General features: G+C 41.0%; 1 protein-coding gene across 4 annotated transcripts in view; it reads right to left on the minus strand.

The window, feature by feature from the left end:
* Window positions 1-290: 290 nt before the first annotated feature.
* Window positions 291-18,009, minus strand: part of NLGN3 (neuroligin 3) — a 127,879-nt gene continuing 110,160 nt past the window's right edge. For 3 of the 4 annotated variants that reach the window (XM_077284991.1, XM_077284989.1, XM_077284990.1), the window contains 5 exons: window positions 13,878-13,937; window positions 12,594-12,743; window positions 5,880-6,065; window positions 3,618-4,407; window positions 291-3,250 (listed from right to left, as the gene is read on the minus strand). In XM_077284991.1, the coding sequence (XP_077141106.1) occupies window positions 2,404-3,250; window positions 3,618-4,407; window positions 5,880-6,065; window positions 12,594-12,743; window positions 13,878-13,937 (2,033 nt within the window). In that variant the 3' untranslated portion in view covers window positions 291-2,403. The remainder of the gene's footprint in view (window positions 3,251-3,617; window positions 4,408-5,879; window positions 6,066-12,593; window positions 12,744-13,877; window positions 13,938-18,009) is intronic. The other variant, XM_077284992.1, reaches the window with a different exon arrangement.

The following is an 18,009-nucleotide window of genomic DNA, read 5'->3' on the forward strand; positions in this document are numbered from 1 at the left end:
CTTTTTTCCATACTTCTAGAAATGTTCTGCTGGGAGAAGCAGGCGTGTGGCACGAGCTGCAGAATTATTCAGTGCGTATAAATTCCCCATTTGCAGGTCACATCTCATTTCATGTCCCACAATGTGCACTTTGCAGGCTATGCCTGTTCCTCTTACCCCTGGAATATGCATCTTAATGCCAGGTTTACACCCTTAGGCTATGTTCCCAAGTTGAGCCTTTGATGTTGCAGATTTTCCACAACCATTAAATACGGTAGGTTTTTCAAAAAATATACAGCGTAAAAAAAACTCATCAAAAACTCAACGTAGGAATGTATCCTTACAGTTTCACTTACCTGAACGACTCCATTGCTCAGATATAGAGCTTCCAGGCTGCAGCTTAAGCCTATGTTGGCCATGTTAAAGTAGCAGATGAAGATAAGCTGTCCAGGAATTTTCCCATTGGATTCTCTACTGGACAAAAAAAATGCATATGTGTATAAAAAAAAACTTCGGAAAGGTAAAAACTACAAAAATATTTAAAAATGACAATGTTTTTTGTAAGCTCAAAAAAAAAAAAAAAGCTCCAAAATCTTTGCACGAAGGATGATTTATGGTGGCCTACGCCAACCCAGGTGACCATGCACTGCTTCTACAAATGTCTGTGAAACATGCTGCACTTTTCATATCTTCATTGATTGTTATAATTCTTCACTAAAGTTCCGCATTTACACAAGTAACAAATAATTGACCAGTATCTAAAAATATGAGTTTTCTTTATTTGGAATACGTTTTCTACTCTCCTGTGATACAGTATAAATACATTCTATAAATACTGACCCCAGGTGCCCCTCTGTGTCACAAAACTGTCACTTGAACCCATGGCGTCCCTCCATGTCACAAAACCCATGTCCAAAAATCATGGCAAATGGTAGAAAAGCTGAAAAGGCGTCGGATCCCATTTGGAAGAAGAAGTGGGAGGGGGAGCAAACATCTATGTGAGTATTCATATGTACAACAGTTTGTTAGTGTTCCTGTGTATGCTTCTATATATATGTGTATATACATATATACGCACACATACACAGGTATATACTCATACATATACCCACATACATGCACAAACAATTTGTTCTACACCCATTTACAAACATACCCAAGAAGGCAGAGGTGGGAAACTTTGTGTATGAAATACATATTTTTATGTAAAAATATTATAAGGTGTCTGCTGCCACGTCAATCAATGTATACAACCGACATTTTAAGATCGCTGGTACATATTATGCTCAAAGCTCTAACTCCAAGAGTCGAAACCCAAACAGACAATATTTTGTACACATCTCATCCCCATTCACATCTATGAATAAAAGGTAATAAAGAGAATAACAAAATAAGTCTCCTCTTCTTAGAGTATTTACCCAAACTCAGAAAGATAGGCTATCTGACCAAACTAATATGTCTCACTGGAGCTCCCACTGAAGAAAAAGTTGGGAAGTTAGCACACTTTTCTCGAAAATTAGAAAAAGTCAGTATACCAATCCCAAAGGGTTTCATTCAGTGGCTAGACATCTGTAACCTACACAGCTAATGACGAGATGCAGTTACTAGGACTTGAAGTTCAATGATTACTAGATAGACTGCCTACGCTGGGAGTAGAGGCAAATAATTGCAATCTTTTAAAGATGGCTGGCTTTCTATATTTGGCACTGGGAGGATTAAGGTAGTATAGAAATTGAAGTGACTTTCACCCCATTCCACAGCTGGTATAAGAATTTGGCACACATTTGGGATATCGCTGAGGGAGGTAAGAAAATTAAGTCAATGAGCATATTTTTTTATTTGTTTTAATTTTGTAACTACCGTAATTGTATTTTCTTTAGTCTTTCTTTGAAAACATTTTATTTTGAAAAATTTGATTTACATCGTACTTCGGAGAGTAAAGAAGACATTTCTTCTGCAGCAGCAGCTTATCTATACTGTAGTTCCAGTTTCCAAGCCAGTATAGCTTTATTGTACACCTAGATGGCATTGATTTCTGGGATGGGATAAGAAAATTAGGCTTGTCTCCCTCCTGCCTCTTCTTCACTCACAATCTCCTGCTCCTCCTTATACATATTCTTAGTTGCAGACCATTATCTGTAAGGTCATATCCTTTCCTCGGCTAAGCTTCCGTAACTCTCTATGTGCCTTCACAATGGTAAAAGCACTTTAGAATACAAGAGCACAGAAGACGTGTGTTCTTGATGGGTCTTGGCTGAACAGACCCTTTACACCACCATCATCATCATAGAAGCAGAGCCCAACACTGGTCCCCCTTCCTCTTTGGGGGTATGGAATGTGTCATTTCTGCCACTTCTCCCTTGCCTCTGACACTTTATATAGATGTATTGTCCAGGCAAGGAGGAAGTGCAACATGATGGGGTGCTATACTCTAGTGGTGGAGTGTGAATGGGGTAGGCCAGTGCTGTTGAAACCTGCAGAAAAGGTGTTGTATGGATGAAGGCTTTGCAGTCCCACCAGAGAATTTGGAATCATGGTGATGGTGTTAGGTGTCATGAGTGGAATATCGTCTGGAGAACGACGTAAAGTAAGTGTGTAGTCAGGAAGAGTGGCCATACGCAGATTATCATGGCTGGAGACCCCTCCTCCCTCACAATCAGGGTGTCCAGCATTTATCTGAAGAGAATTGAGTTCCTCAGGAGGTACAGGGCTGTGTGTTGGATCCCGCGTGGCTGAGGCACGCTGTGGACTAGGCTGTCGTTGTGTGTCTTGACGACGTTTATCATTACGGTAGTACAGTGCAGCAAAAGCCAGCACATTAAGAAACAACAGAGATGCTCCAACTGCAATAGTAACACTAAGTTCAGTAGAATAGTCCCTTGGATCCTGTATCACAACTGGGTCCACCGGGTCCAGGTCTGGGTTCCATTTGGATGCTGGACCATTAAGTGTGGGAGAAACAGCTGGTCGTTTAGTATCCCAAACCTTGGGTCGACGGGTTATATGTGAATTCTGAGTAGTGTCAGATGGTGGCACCTTGGTGGTAGTCGAAGTATAATGAAACATATCATGTAGATTGTATAAATGGGGAACCAGGTGTTTCCAAAATGCCACTTTGGTCGCACGGTAGTGATCACGTTCACGTGGTTTTAGACCAATGTGTAGATAAAGTTGATCCTGTGGCTTGTATTTCGACCATGCCATAGTCTCGAAACGGTTTGCTTTTGTGTGGATGAACTTGGTATCTTGTGGGACAGGCTTGTTGGGGTCACTGGAAAAGAAAATTAAGACATGTAAATGGATAAATCTTTTTTATAAAAATATGTCCAGAATATGAAGAAGTAAGGCTTAGATGCAAATTTTGTTCCTATATCATGATATAAAACCACTTAAAGACATGTCATTTAGACTGCTAATAGGCCTGCCACCTGTTATGGAAACCTCCAAGTGCTCTCTGAAGCCAATAGCTATATTTCATGATGATAAATTAAAAACACTGCAGGACAATTATTAAAAAATAGTTGCAATAGTTGTTGGTCATATCAATCTTCCTTTGGTTTTAATCCATTTGATACTCTTTTGCAAACTGCATATCATTATCTGTTAAAGACTGAAAAACTGCTGCGCCATTTACTTACCCAGTTTTGGCAAAGTTAGTCCAGTAGGTCATGACCACAGCGCTTAACATCACATCATTCTTGGAAAAATTGCAGGGAAACAAATCTGTTGGACCCACCATGGGGACACCAAATACATAGGGCACCTCATCGCCATGGGCTGCATCAGACCATATAGGCTTCATCAGGCTCTGGCAGTGATGGTAAAAGGCATAAAAATAAGTTGGCGAGCCATATCGAGCATGTAAATCGGCTGTTACCACTGACGGCTCTACCCACTGGTGGTCAGTGAACAAAGCAACTAATGTTTTTCGACGAGTCACAGGATTGTCTCTGTCTGCCCAATCTGTGTACATAAACTTGATGGTCTCTCGAAGTGTGTCTTTCCCTTCTGGGTATCCATACAAGTTATCCACAAAATTTGAAACGGAGTAATCAAAATCACTCCCAGAAACACCATCTTCTGCATCTACCACATTTTCCACAAACTTGAGGCCTTCTCCTTGGTTCACTCCTAGCATTATATCATAGTTGAGAAATTCTCCTTGCTCCATGAGAATCTCAGGATCATCTGGAATGACGTCTCCATCGATAACTGGACCAAATGCTACATGATACCGGGCTGGTTGAATATCTTGCTCCACCAACTCTTTGGCATTTTTCTGGCGAAGACAATCAACCATGTCGACAGTGTCTAGAACATTACAACCCACTTTTTCTGCAAGCAATCGTGTATACTTAACGGGCTGGTAATTAACTGCCCAGCTGGAGAGAGCTGAGCCGCTCTGTATGATAGCTCTCTGGAACAGACCTGTCAAGAAAGCAGAAAACCGCATGAAACCGGTTGTACCTAGTTTAACAATTTCCATTCAAAAAAGTTGTAGTTTTTTACTTTCTTTGAAGAGGTACACCTCTATACCCATATACAATCACTGATAGAACCTCAGCACCATACAACATGCAGTACTGCCTTAAAAGTGGGTGCTTCTGGTTTTCATCTCAGCATCAGACACTATGAGGCAGAAAGACGGACACAGAGAGAAAGATCTGCAGCCCAACTTCCTGCCCAGCTGGTCTCAGTGTGTGCCAGGGAAGAAACACAGCACAAGGGGATCTTTCTAAAAAGGGGAGATGGAGAAAAATGAATGGAATCAGAGAAGAGGAAGAGAGTGAGTTGGAAAGTAAGGGAGAACAAAGGTTAAAAATGGATGGTATGATATTGCTGATAGCAGGAAGATTGCATTCAAATATAAACCACTTTATCACAAACCAAATTCAACGTAAACTGTAGCTCCACTTTGGAACTATACTTCACTAGCCCATAGGGAATTTCTTTCTGGCAATTATTCTATATCCATAGAAAAAACACTGCGTTTCACACAAAGAGGAATGAGAAACCGTGACTTTCCTAATCTGATTAGTCTGTAGGCGGCATCTTTACCACAGCCAGTAGTCAGGTAATAGTTTCCAAATGACAGACTGCCATAAAATTAACGAGGCAAAGGGGAAACATGATTCTGCAGGTGCAGATATATTCACGGAAGGCCTAATACATTTCATAGAGAAGTCACAATTATAAATATAGAAGAAAATCCTCCGAGCAAAACCGATGCATCGTGTTATGCCTAGCGCTTCAGGAGCCAAGAGGTTAGTGCATTTGTGTCCCTGCCAATTTTGCTTTGTGTGTGTTCCTGTACAGGGGTTGTGGTAGCTTTACAGAAACTTGTCCCCTTACTACGTTTGGTATTGCACGTCAACCACATTCACGTCAATAAAGCTGAGCTACAATGCTAGATAGAACTCATGGATATGAGTGGCACTGTTACTAGACGTAAGCAACCATGATTTTCTAATCCTGTCCAATCCCTTTAAGGCCATGGGGGGCATGAGAAAAGGAAGATACAATGGAAGAATATAACAGAATGAAAGTAATGTAACAATGAAAGTAAAACAGAAGGATTTTCAGGGTAACAAACATAGAATGTTATATATAAGGGTGCTCTTTTTTTCGGTAATTTCAGTACCTTAACAGTTGGCCCAAACAGAGGCATCTGGTGATGGAATCATGGAATAATGTCAGGTGATCCAAAGACCTTCAATGTTGTGGAGCAGACATACAAACATGGAGTTACACCGTGTAATCATGAAACAATGGCAAAGTGTGATGGTTACTGAATGGTGTTCATGGAGTAAATACAGACACAGAAAGACATTATTTTACTAAGGAACGATCACACGACAATCCTGCTATAATGTCAGGACATCACTGCAAATTCAATATACCTTCAGAGTGATGAGAAAGGGTGAGGAGACTGACGCAAGAGGCTCCAATGCCAGAGCCAAACACCGTGATCCTGCGAGGGTCACCTCCAAAAAATGCCACATTTTCGCTCACCCAACGAAGAGCCTGAATTTGATCAAGAAGTCCATAATTTCCTTTAGCTGCTTGATCTCCAGTACTTAAGAACCCTATGAAGATAAGTACATTGTGGTGGTTAGTAATAGTCTTGTAGCAGTTATACGTTAAGACAATTTGCAGTAAAAACACTAGTGTGTGTACATATATATATATATATATATATATATATACACCGTATTTTACGCTTTGTAAGACGCACTTTATTTCCCCCAAATTTTGGGGGGGGAAATGTGGGTGCGTCTAACAAAGCGGATATACCGCTTACCATTACAGGGGGGTGTCCGCCGCCGCTACCGCCCGCCGCCGCTGTCGTCCGCCGCCGCTGCCGGGGTTGTCCGCTGCTTCCCCGGGTGATGCTGGAGGCTCCGATGCTGCGGGGGGCTCTGGCAACATTTTGTGAAAGACCAGAGCCCCCCGGCAGTTCGTCCATGCGTTCCAGTATGACTAATTCCGGGAAAATGGCCGCCGGAATCTCGGGAGATGAGATTTCAGTGCTGAGATCTCATCTCTCGAGATTCCGGCGGCCATTTTCCCGGAGTTAGTTCCAGTATGACTGACTCCGGGAAAATGGCCGCCGGAATCTCGGGAGATGAGATTTCAGCGCTGAGATCTCATCTCTCGAGATTCCGGCGGCCATTTTCCCGGAGTCAGTCATACAGGAATGCATGGACGAACTGCCGGGGGCTCTGGCCTTTCACAAAATGTCGCCAGAGCCCCCCGCAGCACCGGAGACAGCCCTGCAGCATCGGAGACAGCCCTGCAACACAGGAGCCCCCTGCAGACCCCTCATCCCAGCCTGCAGCACAGGAGCCCCCCTGCAGCACAGAAGCCCCCTGCAGACCCCCTCATCCCAGCCTGCAGCAATGCTCCACTCCTGCCTCCAGCAACGACCCTGGGACCCTGATCCACCACAGCCACAACCCCTGGTAAGTAATAAGACGCATGGATTATAAGACGCCCCACCAATTTATTAAAAAAAGTTTTTTCCTATTTTTCTCCTCAAAATTTGGGGTGCGTCTTATAATCCGGAGCGTCTTACAAAGCGTAAAATACGGTATATATATTGTGTATGTCATATGCGTATATATTATTCTTACAAACCTCATTTAGCTACATCTGACAGATTCTTCATTTCTCAAACTTCTGCAACAAATCTGCTGCATTTGACCGTAAATTCAAAAAGCACTCCCATCAAACTTTTTATCCTCTTAACCCCTTCACTGAAAGGCCTGTTTTCACCTTCCTGACCAGACCAATTTTTTCAATTCTGACCAATGTCATTTTATGAGGTAATAACACTGGAATGCTTCAACGGATTCTAAGATTATTTTCTAGAGACTTATTCTATTTCATGTTAGTGGAGAAATATGTCTGATACAACTTGCGTTTATTTGTGAAAATATCAGAAATTTTGAGAAAAATGGAAAATTTTGCAATTTTTAAACTTTTTATTTTTATGCCTTAAACCAGAGTTATGTCACACAAAATAGTTAACAAAAATTTTTTTCAACATGTCTACTTTACATCAGCACAATTTTTGAAGCATACATTTTTTTTCTTAGGAAGTTAGAAAAAAAAGTCAAAAGTTGATCATCAATTTCAAATTTTTCCAGCAATATTTACAAAACCATTTTTTGGGGACCACATCACATTGAAATGACTTTGGGGGGGGGGGGGGGGGTAAAGGTCTATATGACAGAACAAACCCAAATGTGACACCATTCTAAAGACTGCACCAGCCAAAGTCCTCAAAACCGCATTCAAGAAGTTTATTAACCCTTTAGGTGCTTTATAGGAATTAATCCAACGTGGAAGGAAAAAATGAACATTTAACTTTTTTTTCACAAAAATTTTACTTTAGCCCCAAATTTTTTCTCACAAGGGTAAAAAGAGAAAATGGACCCCAAAATATATTATGCAATTTTTAAGTACGCTGATACCCTATATGTGGAGGAAAACTACTGTTTGGGCGCACAGCAGGGCTTGGAAGGGAAGGAGCGCTAATTGAATTCTGGAGGGCAATTTTGCCTGGAACAGATTACGAATGCCCTTGACATGCCAAAACAGCAGAAACCCCCACAAGTGACCCCATTTTGGAAACTACACTTCTTGGGGAATTCATCCAGTGGTGTAGTGAGCATTTTTAACCCTCAAGTGATTCATAGAATTGCATAACATTGGGCTCAGTCAATGGAAAATTATTATTTTTTATACTAAAATGTTACTTTGGCCTTAAGTTTTCAATTTTCAAAAGGAATAATAGGAGAAAATGGACCACAAAATATGTTATGCAATTTCAGCTGAGTACTCCAATACCTCATATGTGGTCAAAAATTACTTTTAAGGCACCATGCAAAGCTCTGAAGGAGCGCCAACTGTAGTGCAGAGTTTGCTCAAATGATTTGAGAGTGCCATGTCACATTGTCAGAGTCCCTGATGTGCCAGAACACTAAACACCCTCCGTAAGTGATGTCACTTTACAAACTTCACCTCTCAATGAATTAATCTAGGGTTGCAGTGATCGTTTTGACACCACGGGTGTGTCACAGAAACTTGCAACATTGGGCAGGGAATAAAAAATAATTACACTTTTCACACAAAAATGTTGTTTTAGCCCCAGATTTTACATTGTCACACGGAGACATGGGTAAAAATGGCACCAAAATGTGTCACACAATTTCTGCTGAATGTGGCAATACTCCTGCTTTGGCTGTGGCTTTGGAGGGAAGGAGCGTTATTTGACTCTTGGAGAAAAAATTATCGTAGAATAGTTTGCGTGCTCCATATACAGAGCCCATAAGTGCCAGAAGAGCAGAATCCCCTTTCAAGTGGCCCCGTTTTGGAAATTACACCCCTCTCGGAATTTATCTACAGATGTAGAGACTATTTTGACTCCATGGGTGTTTTCCAGAAACAGGCAGCAGTGGATATTGCTAAATGAATATTGCAACTCTGCCAGTGTAGTGTCCATACATTGTGCCCAGCTCATACTTCTAGAGACACGCACCTATAAATTAAGAGGGATTTCATCACTACAGAAATCCAAACATCTGTGCTAACGGTGGTTTGGGCACACTGTGGGGCTCAGAAGGGAGAGGGGCATTTGGATTTGGGACCAACAAATTAATGGGATTTCTTTTGGGGGACGAGAAGCTATAGCGCTTTTCCAGAGCCTGTGTACTACTAGTTCCGTCTGAATTACATATTTCAGAAATTTACATGGAAACGCAGGTGTAAGTGCTCAGCGCAGAGCGCAGGATAAATGTGAGCCCAGCCTTACTGCGATCTTTGGGCGGCAGAATGAAAAAATCAACAGCAAGTGAAGAATTGGTTTTATTTACTGTTTATGCAATTCCTCATGAGGGATAATTGATTAGTCGACTTTATTCTTTGGGTCACTGTGATTACAGAGATACCAGATTTATATTGGTTTTAGTTCTGTTTGGCTGTGGTATGATCAGACCATGTCCCTGCATGGTCAGACACAGCCATTACACAGTACACAGCAGGGGCACATTTATATAATTATCCCAGCACAGAGACATTTGATTTAAACACATCCACTTGTGGAAATTATTACTATTCCAAGATACATTGATTAAAATGAGGTTTCTAAGTGGGAAAAGACCTTTATCATGAAATCAAGAGTTTATGTGGATCTCCCTCAACCCCTTTCCATTTCCCTTCTGGTATTGTGTAGAGGACACAACACCTTGATCAGCTTCCAACAGAAGCTGGCGATGTCAGTCCTTTCCTGAGATCCACTCTGCTCCGCAGTTAGAATAAAATAGAAACAAGAGTTTATTCCCTTGGGCAGTAAATATTACTTCTTCCTTAATTCAAAATATTTGTTTAGTGAGATATAACAATTATATAGCACATTTTAAGGTTGTACAGACCCCTTAATCTGGGTAATTTATAATTTAAATGATGAGGCAATAAGTAACACAATATATTAAAAATTAAGCCAAAATAGCACACCACCAGGATAACGTATGACTGGATGTCACCCCCCCCCAAAAAAAAAAATTGAGAAAATTAATATATAAACCTTATATTCATAAAATAAAACTATGTTATGTATAAAAACATTTATCTTGCAGGTCTTACCTATTTACTATGGCTTGATACCATACCAGTAGCCTCAGTATATTTAGGAGCAATATTAAATGGTTAAAAAGGCTCTATAGGGTAATAACAGACTACTAGGGGTGACCACTTAAAATATGTCCACCAGTGGATGGATGGTGACATTGTGAATGCATGGAAACATAAATCAAAGCCTTGTCTGACATAGCAAATTAAGCTAAATAGCAACTACAGAACCCTACGAGTGTCAAAGAGCCTAGAAAGGAGTGTGATCGCTGCGGGACTCCGGGATATATGTGGTAGCTACTAAGCTCATTGATAGCACTATGTGGGATCTATATTCTCTTCTAAACAGTCTGAAGGAAACTCTGACGCCTTGTTCCTCTCATGTCCGGTAAGTACGTACATGAAGTCACATTAAAATACAACCCATAAATAATAGTTAAGTGTGTATTTTCTGAGAGTATTAGGAGAATCTTTGCCTGATTACCTAAGTAATACCACCATGGAAGTCATCGAACAGATACAGATATGGATTGTGTGGAGTTGATACATATTTAGCCCACAAATGGGGGAATACAGGGCACATCTAATCCTAATGTTGTCAATCGCAAGACTGTATTCTAGCTGGATGCTATGAACTAATGTGGATTACTATCCACGAAAATGAGGTGGTAACGTAAAGGACAAATAAGTGCTTATGTGACATTGGAAAATGTACTCATTATGTAAGTATTATTTAGGACAACTAGTATATATACCGGTAGTATAGTATGCTACATCTGTAAAAGAGCAAATAATGTTGATCTTCTAAGAAGAATCATCAAAAAACACTTTTAAATCATCTACAACAGAAGAATCCTCGAATATCAAATTCCACCAAGACGGCTAGTCCAGCTACGTTGCGTATCTAGTGAATTGTGAGCGTGGGAAATAATACTGGACGTACCAAACAAGCACTGCACAGCCGCATAAACATAGGTCTAATGTTAAAGAATTCAAAAGGCATGGTCTCTCGAGACACAACATCTTCACACATAGGAACAACATTGATACTCTTACAGTGACCTCAATTACCTGGATCCATGGACAATACTTACAACTGTTTTGACACGTTGAAGAAAAGAGAGATGTTCTGGATATTAATGGAAAACTAATTCTTGAGTGACTGAATGTAAATAAATCTGTTATTACCCTATAGAGCCTATTAAACCACTTAATATTGCTCCTACATATAACAAGGTTCCCAGTATGGCACCTAACCATAGTAATTAGGTAATACCAGAAAGATAAATGTAACTTATCAACGAATAAATTATTTATTGTCTGTTTATTGGAGGGTCGAGTACCAGACACAAGTCATCCCGGTGGTCTCCTATTTTGGCGACATTTTATATCATATTATTTGCTTGATAAATTGTCCTGGTGAAGAGTTCGGTACGACCCTGAAATGCATCTTTCAACATACAAATTGTTTGAATTAAAGAGGTTTGCAATATTTGGAAGCAGTGTGGCCAAATACACTCATTTTACAAGTTTCTATCCTGAGAACTAAAGTCAGGCATCTCTGTTAAGATGAATCCGATAGTCCTTAAATGAAGTGCCACTGCTGCGCCATTCAAACTGGGTACAAAGGACCCCTTTTTTTCTGAACGGTGGAGTCTCCATCATTTAAACCCCAGCAATCAGCCATTTATCACCGATTCTGTAGATAGAATCACAACTTATCACCTATGAAGGCTGCTGGGCTCCTGCTGGGTAGTCAAGGATCACAAGATTTATCCTGCGATCACAGGGACTAATAAAGCCGGTATTGTTGTGTAATAAGCAATCGGGAAGGTAGAGATAGTAATAAACCATGTCTGCCATCTCTATAGGGAGTCCTGCTGTCTAAGACATCTGCCTCCCCCATCACGCAGACTCCTCTGGCAGTAGGAAAATTGGTGCCGAAATGGCAACTTATACACAATTTTTGATGAAAAGTAAGAAATGCTTGATGGAAAATAAACATATAGCCACACTTGTACAGCTGAGACGTATTGGTAGCCTGGAGGCAATATGGGCCGTCATTACTTTTACAGCAGGGTATCCAGGATAAAACACATAATTAGACGTTGCGCACTACACTGCAAGCCTTCTGCCGTACATTACAGAATAACAACTTGACACCAGGGCACCTAGCATGTTGAATAAGTAAAAAAAATAAATCTTAATTTGGTAAAACAAGGGAGGGAAGTAATGAAAAAGCTAAGGGGGGCGGGGGGCAGTAAATTAATGAAATGAGCTCCCCATTACTAACTCATAATTTTAATATTAAATGCTTCAAGAAACCCATTATCTTTGATGGTGCCCTGAGGATGACAAATAAATGGACTTATTAATTACTGCATTTTATTCAACAACTACATATGCATAAAGCTAAAGGCATATTTGGAAAGAAGGTAAAAAAATACAGAGAGGGAGTGAAGATGAGATAAATAGTCACCAACCCAGAACTCCCACACGATAGTTTAAGGTGATGACTATGACGGTGCCATAGCTGGCCAGTACACTTCCATCAATCATATTGCCGCTGCCCTCCATGTAGGACCCTCCGTGGATGTACACCATGACTGGTTTGGCACCTGTGTCCCGGATATCTGCAAAGGGAGAAATAAAAATAATGGAGCCTGAACAAGTTACTGAGTTAGTAGAAAAAAAAATCTCCTAGGTCAGGTTAGCTTTCATACGAGGACCAAGGAACAATCAAGGAGCCTCAAGGAGTTCACATACAATAGACAAAACACAATAAGGGGAATGAAGTAAAGACGGCCAATTCAACACACACCGGGAATAGCCCCCTGTAGCTCTACCATCGTCTTCCACAGCATTGAATGCAGAAGCAAGAAAGCATGCATTTCATGCCAAAGACTAGACAAGCACTTTCTCAGGACTGTGACCGTGAGATATCTCCATTGTGAGATTGACAGCAGCTTATGGGAATACGCACAGTCCTGTGAAAGAAGATCACAAGGTTGTGAAATGAATTCCCCAGCAAGAAACATGGCGCTGCCCTATTTCCAGGAGAAAGTCATGGACATCAAGCAAAGTATATGGATATAGTAACATGAACAGACAAGAGAAAAGCACTTTTCTGCAGAGGGCGAATGTGCCGCCTCAGCTCAATCTAAAGAAGGTATGTGTAAGGCTTACAAGAAAGGAGCAGAGAGGGTTAAATACAGCAATGACAAATAACCCAAAAATGTAATAATCCTACTCCTCACTCATAGGGATTGCACCCCAAAAATAATGATTTGGGAATTGACAATGAACGGGAAAGAAAAGGCGAGGATCGTAGGTGTAATTTACTGTCTATCTCTAGACCTATTCATCGCCAGCTCTGCAAACAGAGTGCTGCATACGCGGTATCCACCCGAGACACCTTACGGCCCCCACCCAATGCTTTGACCATTGTAACCTATGCTTCAGTGCGCTAACTAGCATGTTAATAACCCTAAAGCTAACCAAAGGAAATAACATTCCTAAATGGACCAGAAAAAAAAACGCTAGAAAGAACAGGTGCAAATCTGACTTGACAAATGGACTCGGTAAAAATAGAAACTGGGAGTCATGGAGGAATTGGGGAAGATGTGAGATTTAAGAGATGAGCAGTGCATAAAAGTACATGAATACCCTGTTGACATATTTTTCTAATGGATGGAAGGAGGGAAGGAGTGATGGAAGGAAGGTATGAGGATGACAAGTTCCATGCATCAGCCTCAGCCAGCAAATACCTCCTTCCTCGTCTTCGTCATTATCCGATACCTCTTCCCCCTGTTTCTTAGCGCTGGGTCCTGAGCAGAGCAGGAGACCGAGCCGAACAAATAGAAACAAACAAGAGAATTCAAGAGATAACAGGTCTAGAGCGTAAAGAATATGAGCTCTTACCCTGGGGTTGGAGGACAGCTCTCACAATGCAGGGGTTCGTGTACAAAGAAGGGTCACACTAACACTGCAATACTCTGGGTTCTGCACAAAACTACAAAACGGCATTTTTGGGGAACAGGTCAATACTTTTAACGATATCAAGTAATTACTTTTCCAATAACAACTTGATGTCTTTAAAACAGATTATTCAACATAGTGTAAAATAGGTGAAATGTGCTAACTCCTGGCTGCACTATTCAATATGGCTGCTGCCTGAAGTGACAATATCTCTTATGTGTTTTTATACATATCCTACTTGGTTTAATAGCTTCAGAAATCAGACATGGCAAAAAGTAGTACGGTTGTATTCTTTATCTGAAAAGGGCATAGGATTAATTTTATGACTGAAGATCAGTAGGAGTTCTATCCTGGAATGACTTTTCTACCTCTGTGTGTATGGGGTGCCACGGAGGTACAGAAAAAAATGGTGTCATGTGTTAATGGTGTAGTGGCACTGCCCGTCCTTCGTGGTCTAGTAATACTATTTGTATGTAACACACCTAGACCCTGTTAGTAATCAATTATAAGCAATAATATAAATTAAAATACAACTAAAATGCAACTGTTCCCTTTCTCAGAAGCATATACAGTGCATGTATGTACATAATATGGACAAAAGTATTGTTGCATCAACACATTACACCTACAGGAGCTTATACCATATCCCATTCTAAATCCATAGACATTAATATGGAGTTACCCTACCAGCCCCCTTTGCAGCTATAGCAGTGTCATTCTTCTGGGAATATTTTCTAAAAGATTTTGGAGAGCGTCTTTGGAAATTTTTATGATGAGAGGTGAAGGCTTGTAATCTCCAATCTATGTAATCCCAACGGCGATTGATGGAGTTGAGGTCAAGACTCTCTGTGGAACAGTCAAGTTCTTCCACACCAATCTTACCCATCTATGACTTTATGGACCTAGCTTTAAACACTGGGGCATAGTCATGGGCAACAGGAAAGACCTACAGTAAACTGTTCTCAAAAAGTTGAAAATAAACTATTGTCCAAAATGTCTGTATGCTGAAGCACCAAGAGTTCCTTTCACTGGAACTAAGGAGCATAGCTTGACCACTGAGAAACATCCCCATTGAATTATCCCACAGCTGGGATAACGCAGGTAACGTTCTTGTGGCATTTGTTAAACCCAGACTTGTCCTTCAGACTGTCAGAGAGAAAGTAATTTATCACTCCACAGAACACTTTTCCTCTGCTCTAGAGTCCAGTAGCCACTCCATCTGACGCTTGGCATTGTGTTTAGTGATGCAAGACTTGCATGCACCGGCCATGGAAACCCAATGCCATGCAGCTCCTAGCACACAGCTTTTGAGCTGATACTAGAGGAAGTTTGATCTATGCAGTTATCGAGTCAGCAGAGCGTTGGCCAGTCATGCAACAGGAGCCTTAGCACTCGGAGACCCTGACTTGTATATTTACACGGGTTGCTGTGATTCATAAGTACTTTCACTCTATTCATAGTAGATTATTTGGGCAGGAAGAAATTTCAAGAATTGACGTGTTGTAATGGTGGTGCCCTATCAAGAGTCCTATACGCAAATCCAGTGAGCTCTTTACAACGACCCATTCCATCACAAATGTCAGCACGGCGAGGGGTTGCATTTTATACACCTTCAGACAGAAATGGGACTGAATGAAGAACCTAAGTTCAATGATTAAGATGTGACTCCCAATACTTCTGTCCATATAAAGCATGTAGCACAACAAAATAGAGGTAGCAAAAGAGGACCTACAGAGCATATGAAACCAATAAAAATACTTTGTTAACTTTGTGCACAATGAATACAAATAGTAAAAAAACCAGGGACTGCTAAGCACACATGCAGATGATCACACAAGTGCTTCTCACAAAATTAGAATATAATCAAAAAGTTTAATTTATTTCAGTTCTTCAATACAAACAGTGAAACTCATATAGAATCATTACAAACAGAGTGATCTATTTCAAGTGTTTATATCTGCTAATGTTGATGATTATGGCTTACAGCCAATGAAAACCCAAAAGTCATTATCTCAGTAAATTAGAATACTTTATAACATCAGCTTGAAAAATGATATTAAAATCCGAAATGTTGGCCTACTGAAAAGTATGTTCAGTAAATGCTCTCAATACTTGGTCGTCGCTCCTTTTGCATCAATGCGGCGTTGCATGGAGGCGATCAGCCTGTAGCACTGCTGAGGTGTTATGGAAGCCCAGGTTGCTTTGATAGCAGCCTTCAGCTCATCTGCATTGTTGGGTCTGGTGTCTCTCATCTTCCTCTTGACAATACAACATAGATTCTTTATGGGGTTATGGTTCAGGCGAGTTTGCTGGCCAATCAAGCACAGTGATACTGTTGTTTTTAAACCAGACATTGGTACTTTTGGCAGTGTGGACAGGTGCCAAGTCCTGCTGGAGAATGAAATTTCCATCTCCAAAAAGCTTGTGGGCAGAGGAAAGCATGAAGTGCTCTAAAATTTTCCTGGTAGACGGCTGCGCTGAATTTGGTCTTGCTAAAACACAGTGGACCTACATTAGCAGATTACATGGCTCCCCAAACCATCACTGATTGTGGAAACTTCACACTAGACCTCAAGCAGCTTGGATTGTGGCCACGCCACTCTCCCTCCAGACTCTGGGACCTTGATTTCCAAACAAAATGCAAACTTTACTTTCATCTGAAAACAACACCTCCGACCACTGAGCAACAGTCCAGTTCTTTTTCTCCTTGGCCCAGGTAAGACGCTTCTGGCATTGTCTATTTTTCATGAGTGGCTTGACACAAGGAATGCGACACTTGTAGCCCATGTCCTGGATATGTCTGTGTGTGGTGGCTCTTAAAGCAATAACTCCAGCATATGTCCACTCCTTGTGAATCTCCCCCAAATTTTTGAATGCCCTTTTCTTAACAATCCTTTCAAGGCTGTGGTTATCCCGATTGCTTGTGCACCTTTTTCTACCACACTTTTTCCTTCCACTCAACTTTCCATTAATATGCTTGGATACAGCACTATGAACAACCAGCTTTTTTAGCAATGACCTTTTGTGGCTTACCCTCCTTGTGGAGTGTGTCAGTGACTGCCTTCTGGACATCTGTCAAGTCAGCAGTCTTCACCATGATTGTGGAGCCTACTGAAACAGACTAAGGGACCTTTTTAAATGCTTAGGAATTTGCAGGTATTTTTTGCTAATTATTCTATTTTACTGAGATAATGACTTTTGGGTTTTCATTGGCTGTAAGCCATAATCATCAACATTAGCAGAATTAAACACTTGAAATAGATCACTCTGTTTGTGATGACTTTATATAATATATGAGTTTTTGTATTGAAGAACTGAAATAAATTACCGTATTTTCTGGTGTATAAGACGACTGGGCGTATAAGACGACTGGGCGTATAAGACGACCCCCAACTTTTCCATATAAAATATGGAATTTGGGATATGCCCGCTGTATAAGACGGGGGTCATCTTATAAGCCCAGTCATCTTATACGGCGTGTGGTTCCCAGGGTCTGAAGGAGAGGAGACTCTCCTTCAGGCCCTGGGATCCATATTCATGTTAAAAATAAAGAATAAAAATAAAAAATATGTATATACTCACTCCTTCGAGAAGCCTGGCTGTCACCGCTCCAAGCGTCTGCCTCCGATCCTAAGAATTGCAGAGCATGAAGGACCCTCGATGACGTCACGGTCAGGTGACTGGCCTGTGATTGGTCAGTGACCGCTCATGTGAGCATTCACCTGACCGTGACGTCATCGAAGGTCCTTCACGCTCTGCAATTCTTAGGAACGGAGGCAGACGCTTGCAGCAGTGACAGCCAGGCTTCTCGGAAGGGTGAGTATATACATATTTTTTATTTTTATTCTTTATTTTTAACATGAATATGCATCCCAGGGCCTGAAGGAGAGTCTCCTCTCCTTCAGACCCTGGGAACATCCA

This window comes from Ranitomeya variabilis, chromosome 2 (genome assembly GCF_051348905.1).
Source record: "Ranitomeya variabilis isolate aRanVar5 chromosome 2, aRanVar5.hap1, whole genome shotgun sequence".
NCBI classification, from domain to species: domain Eukaryota; kingdom Metazoa; phylum Chordata; class Amphibia; order Anura; family Dendrobatidae; genus Ranitomeya; species Ranitomeya variabilis.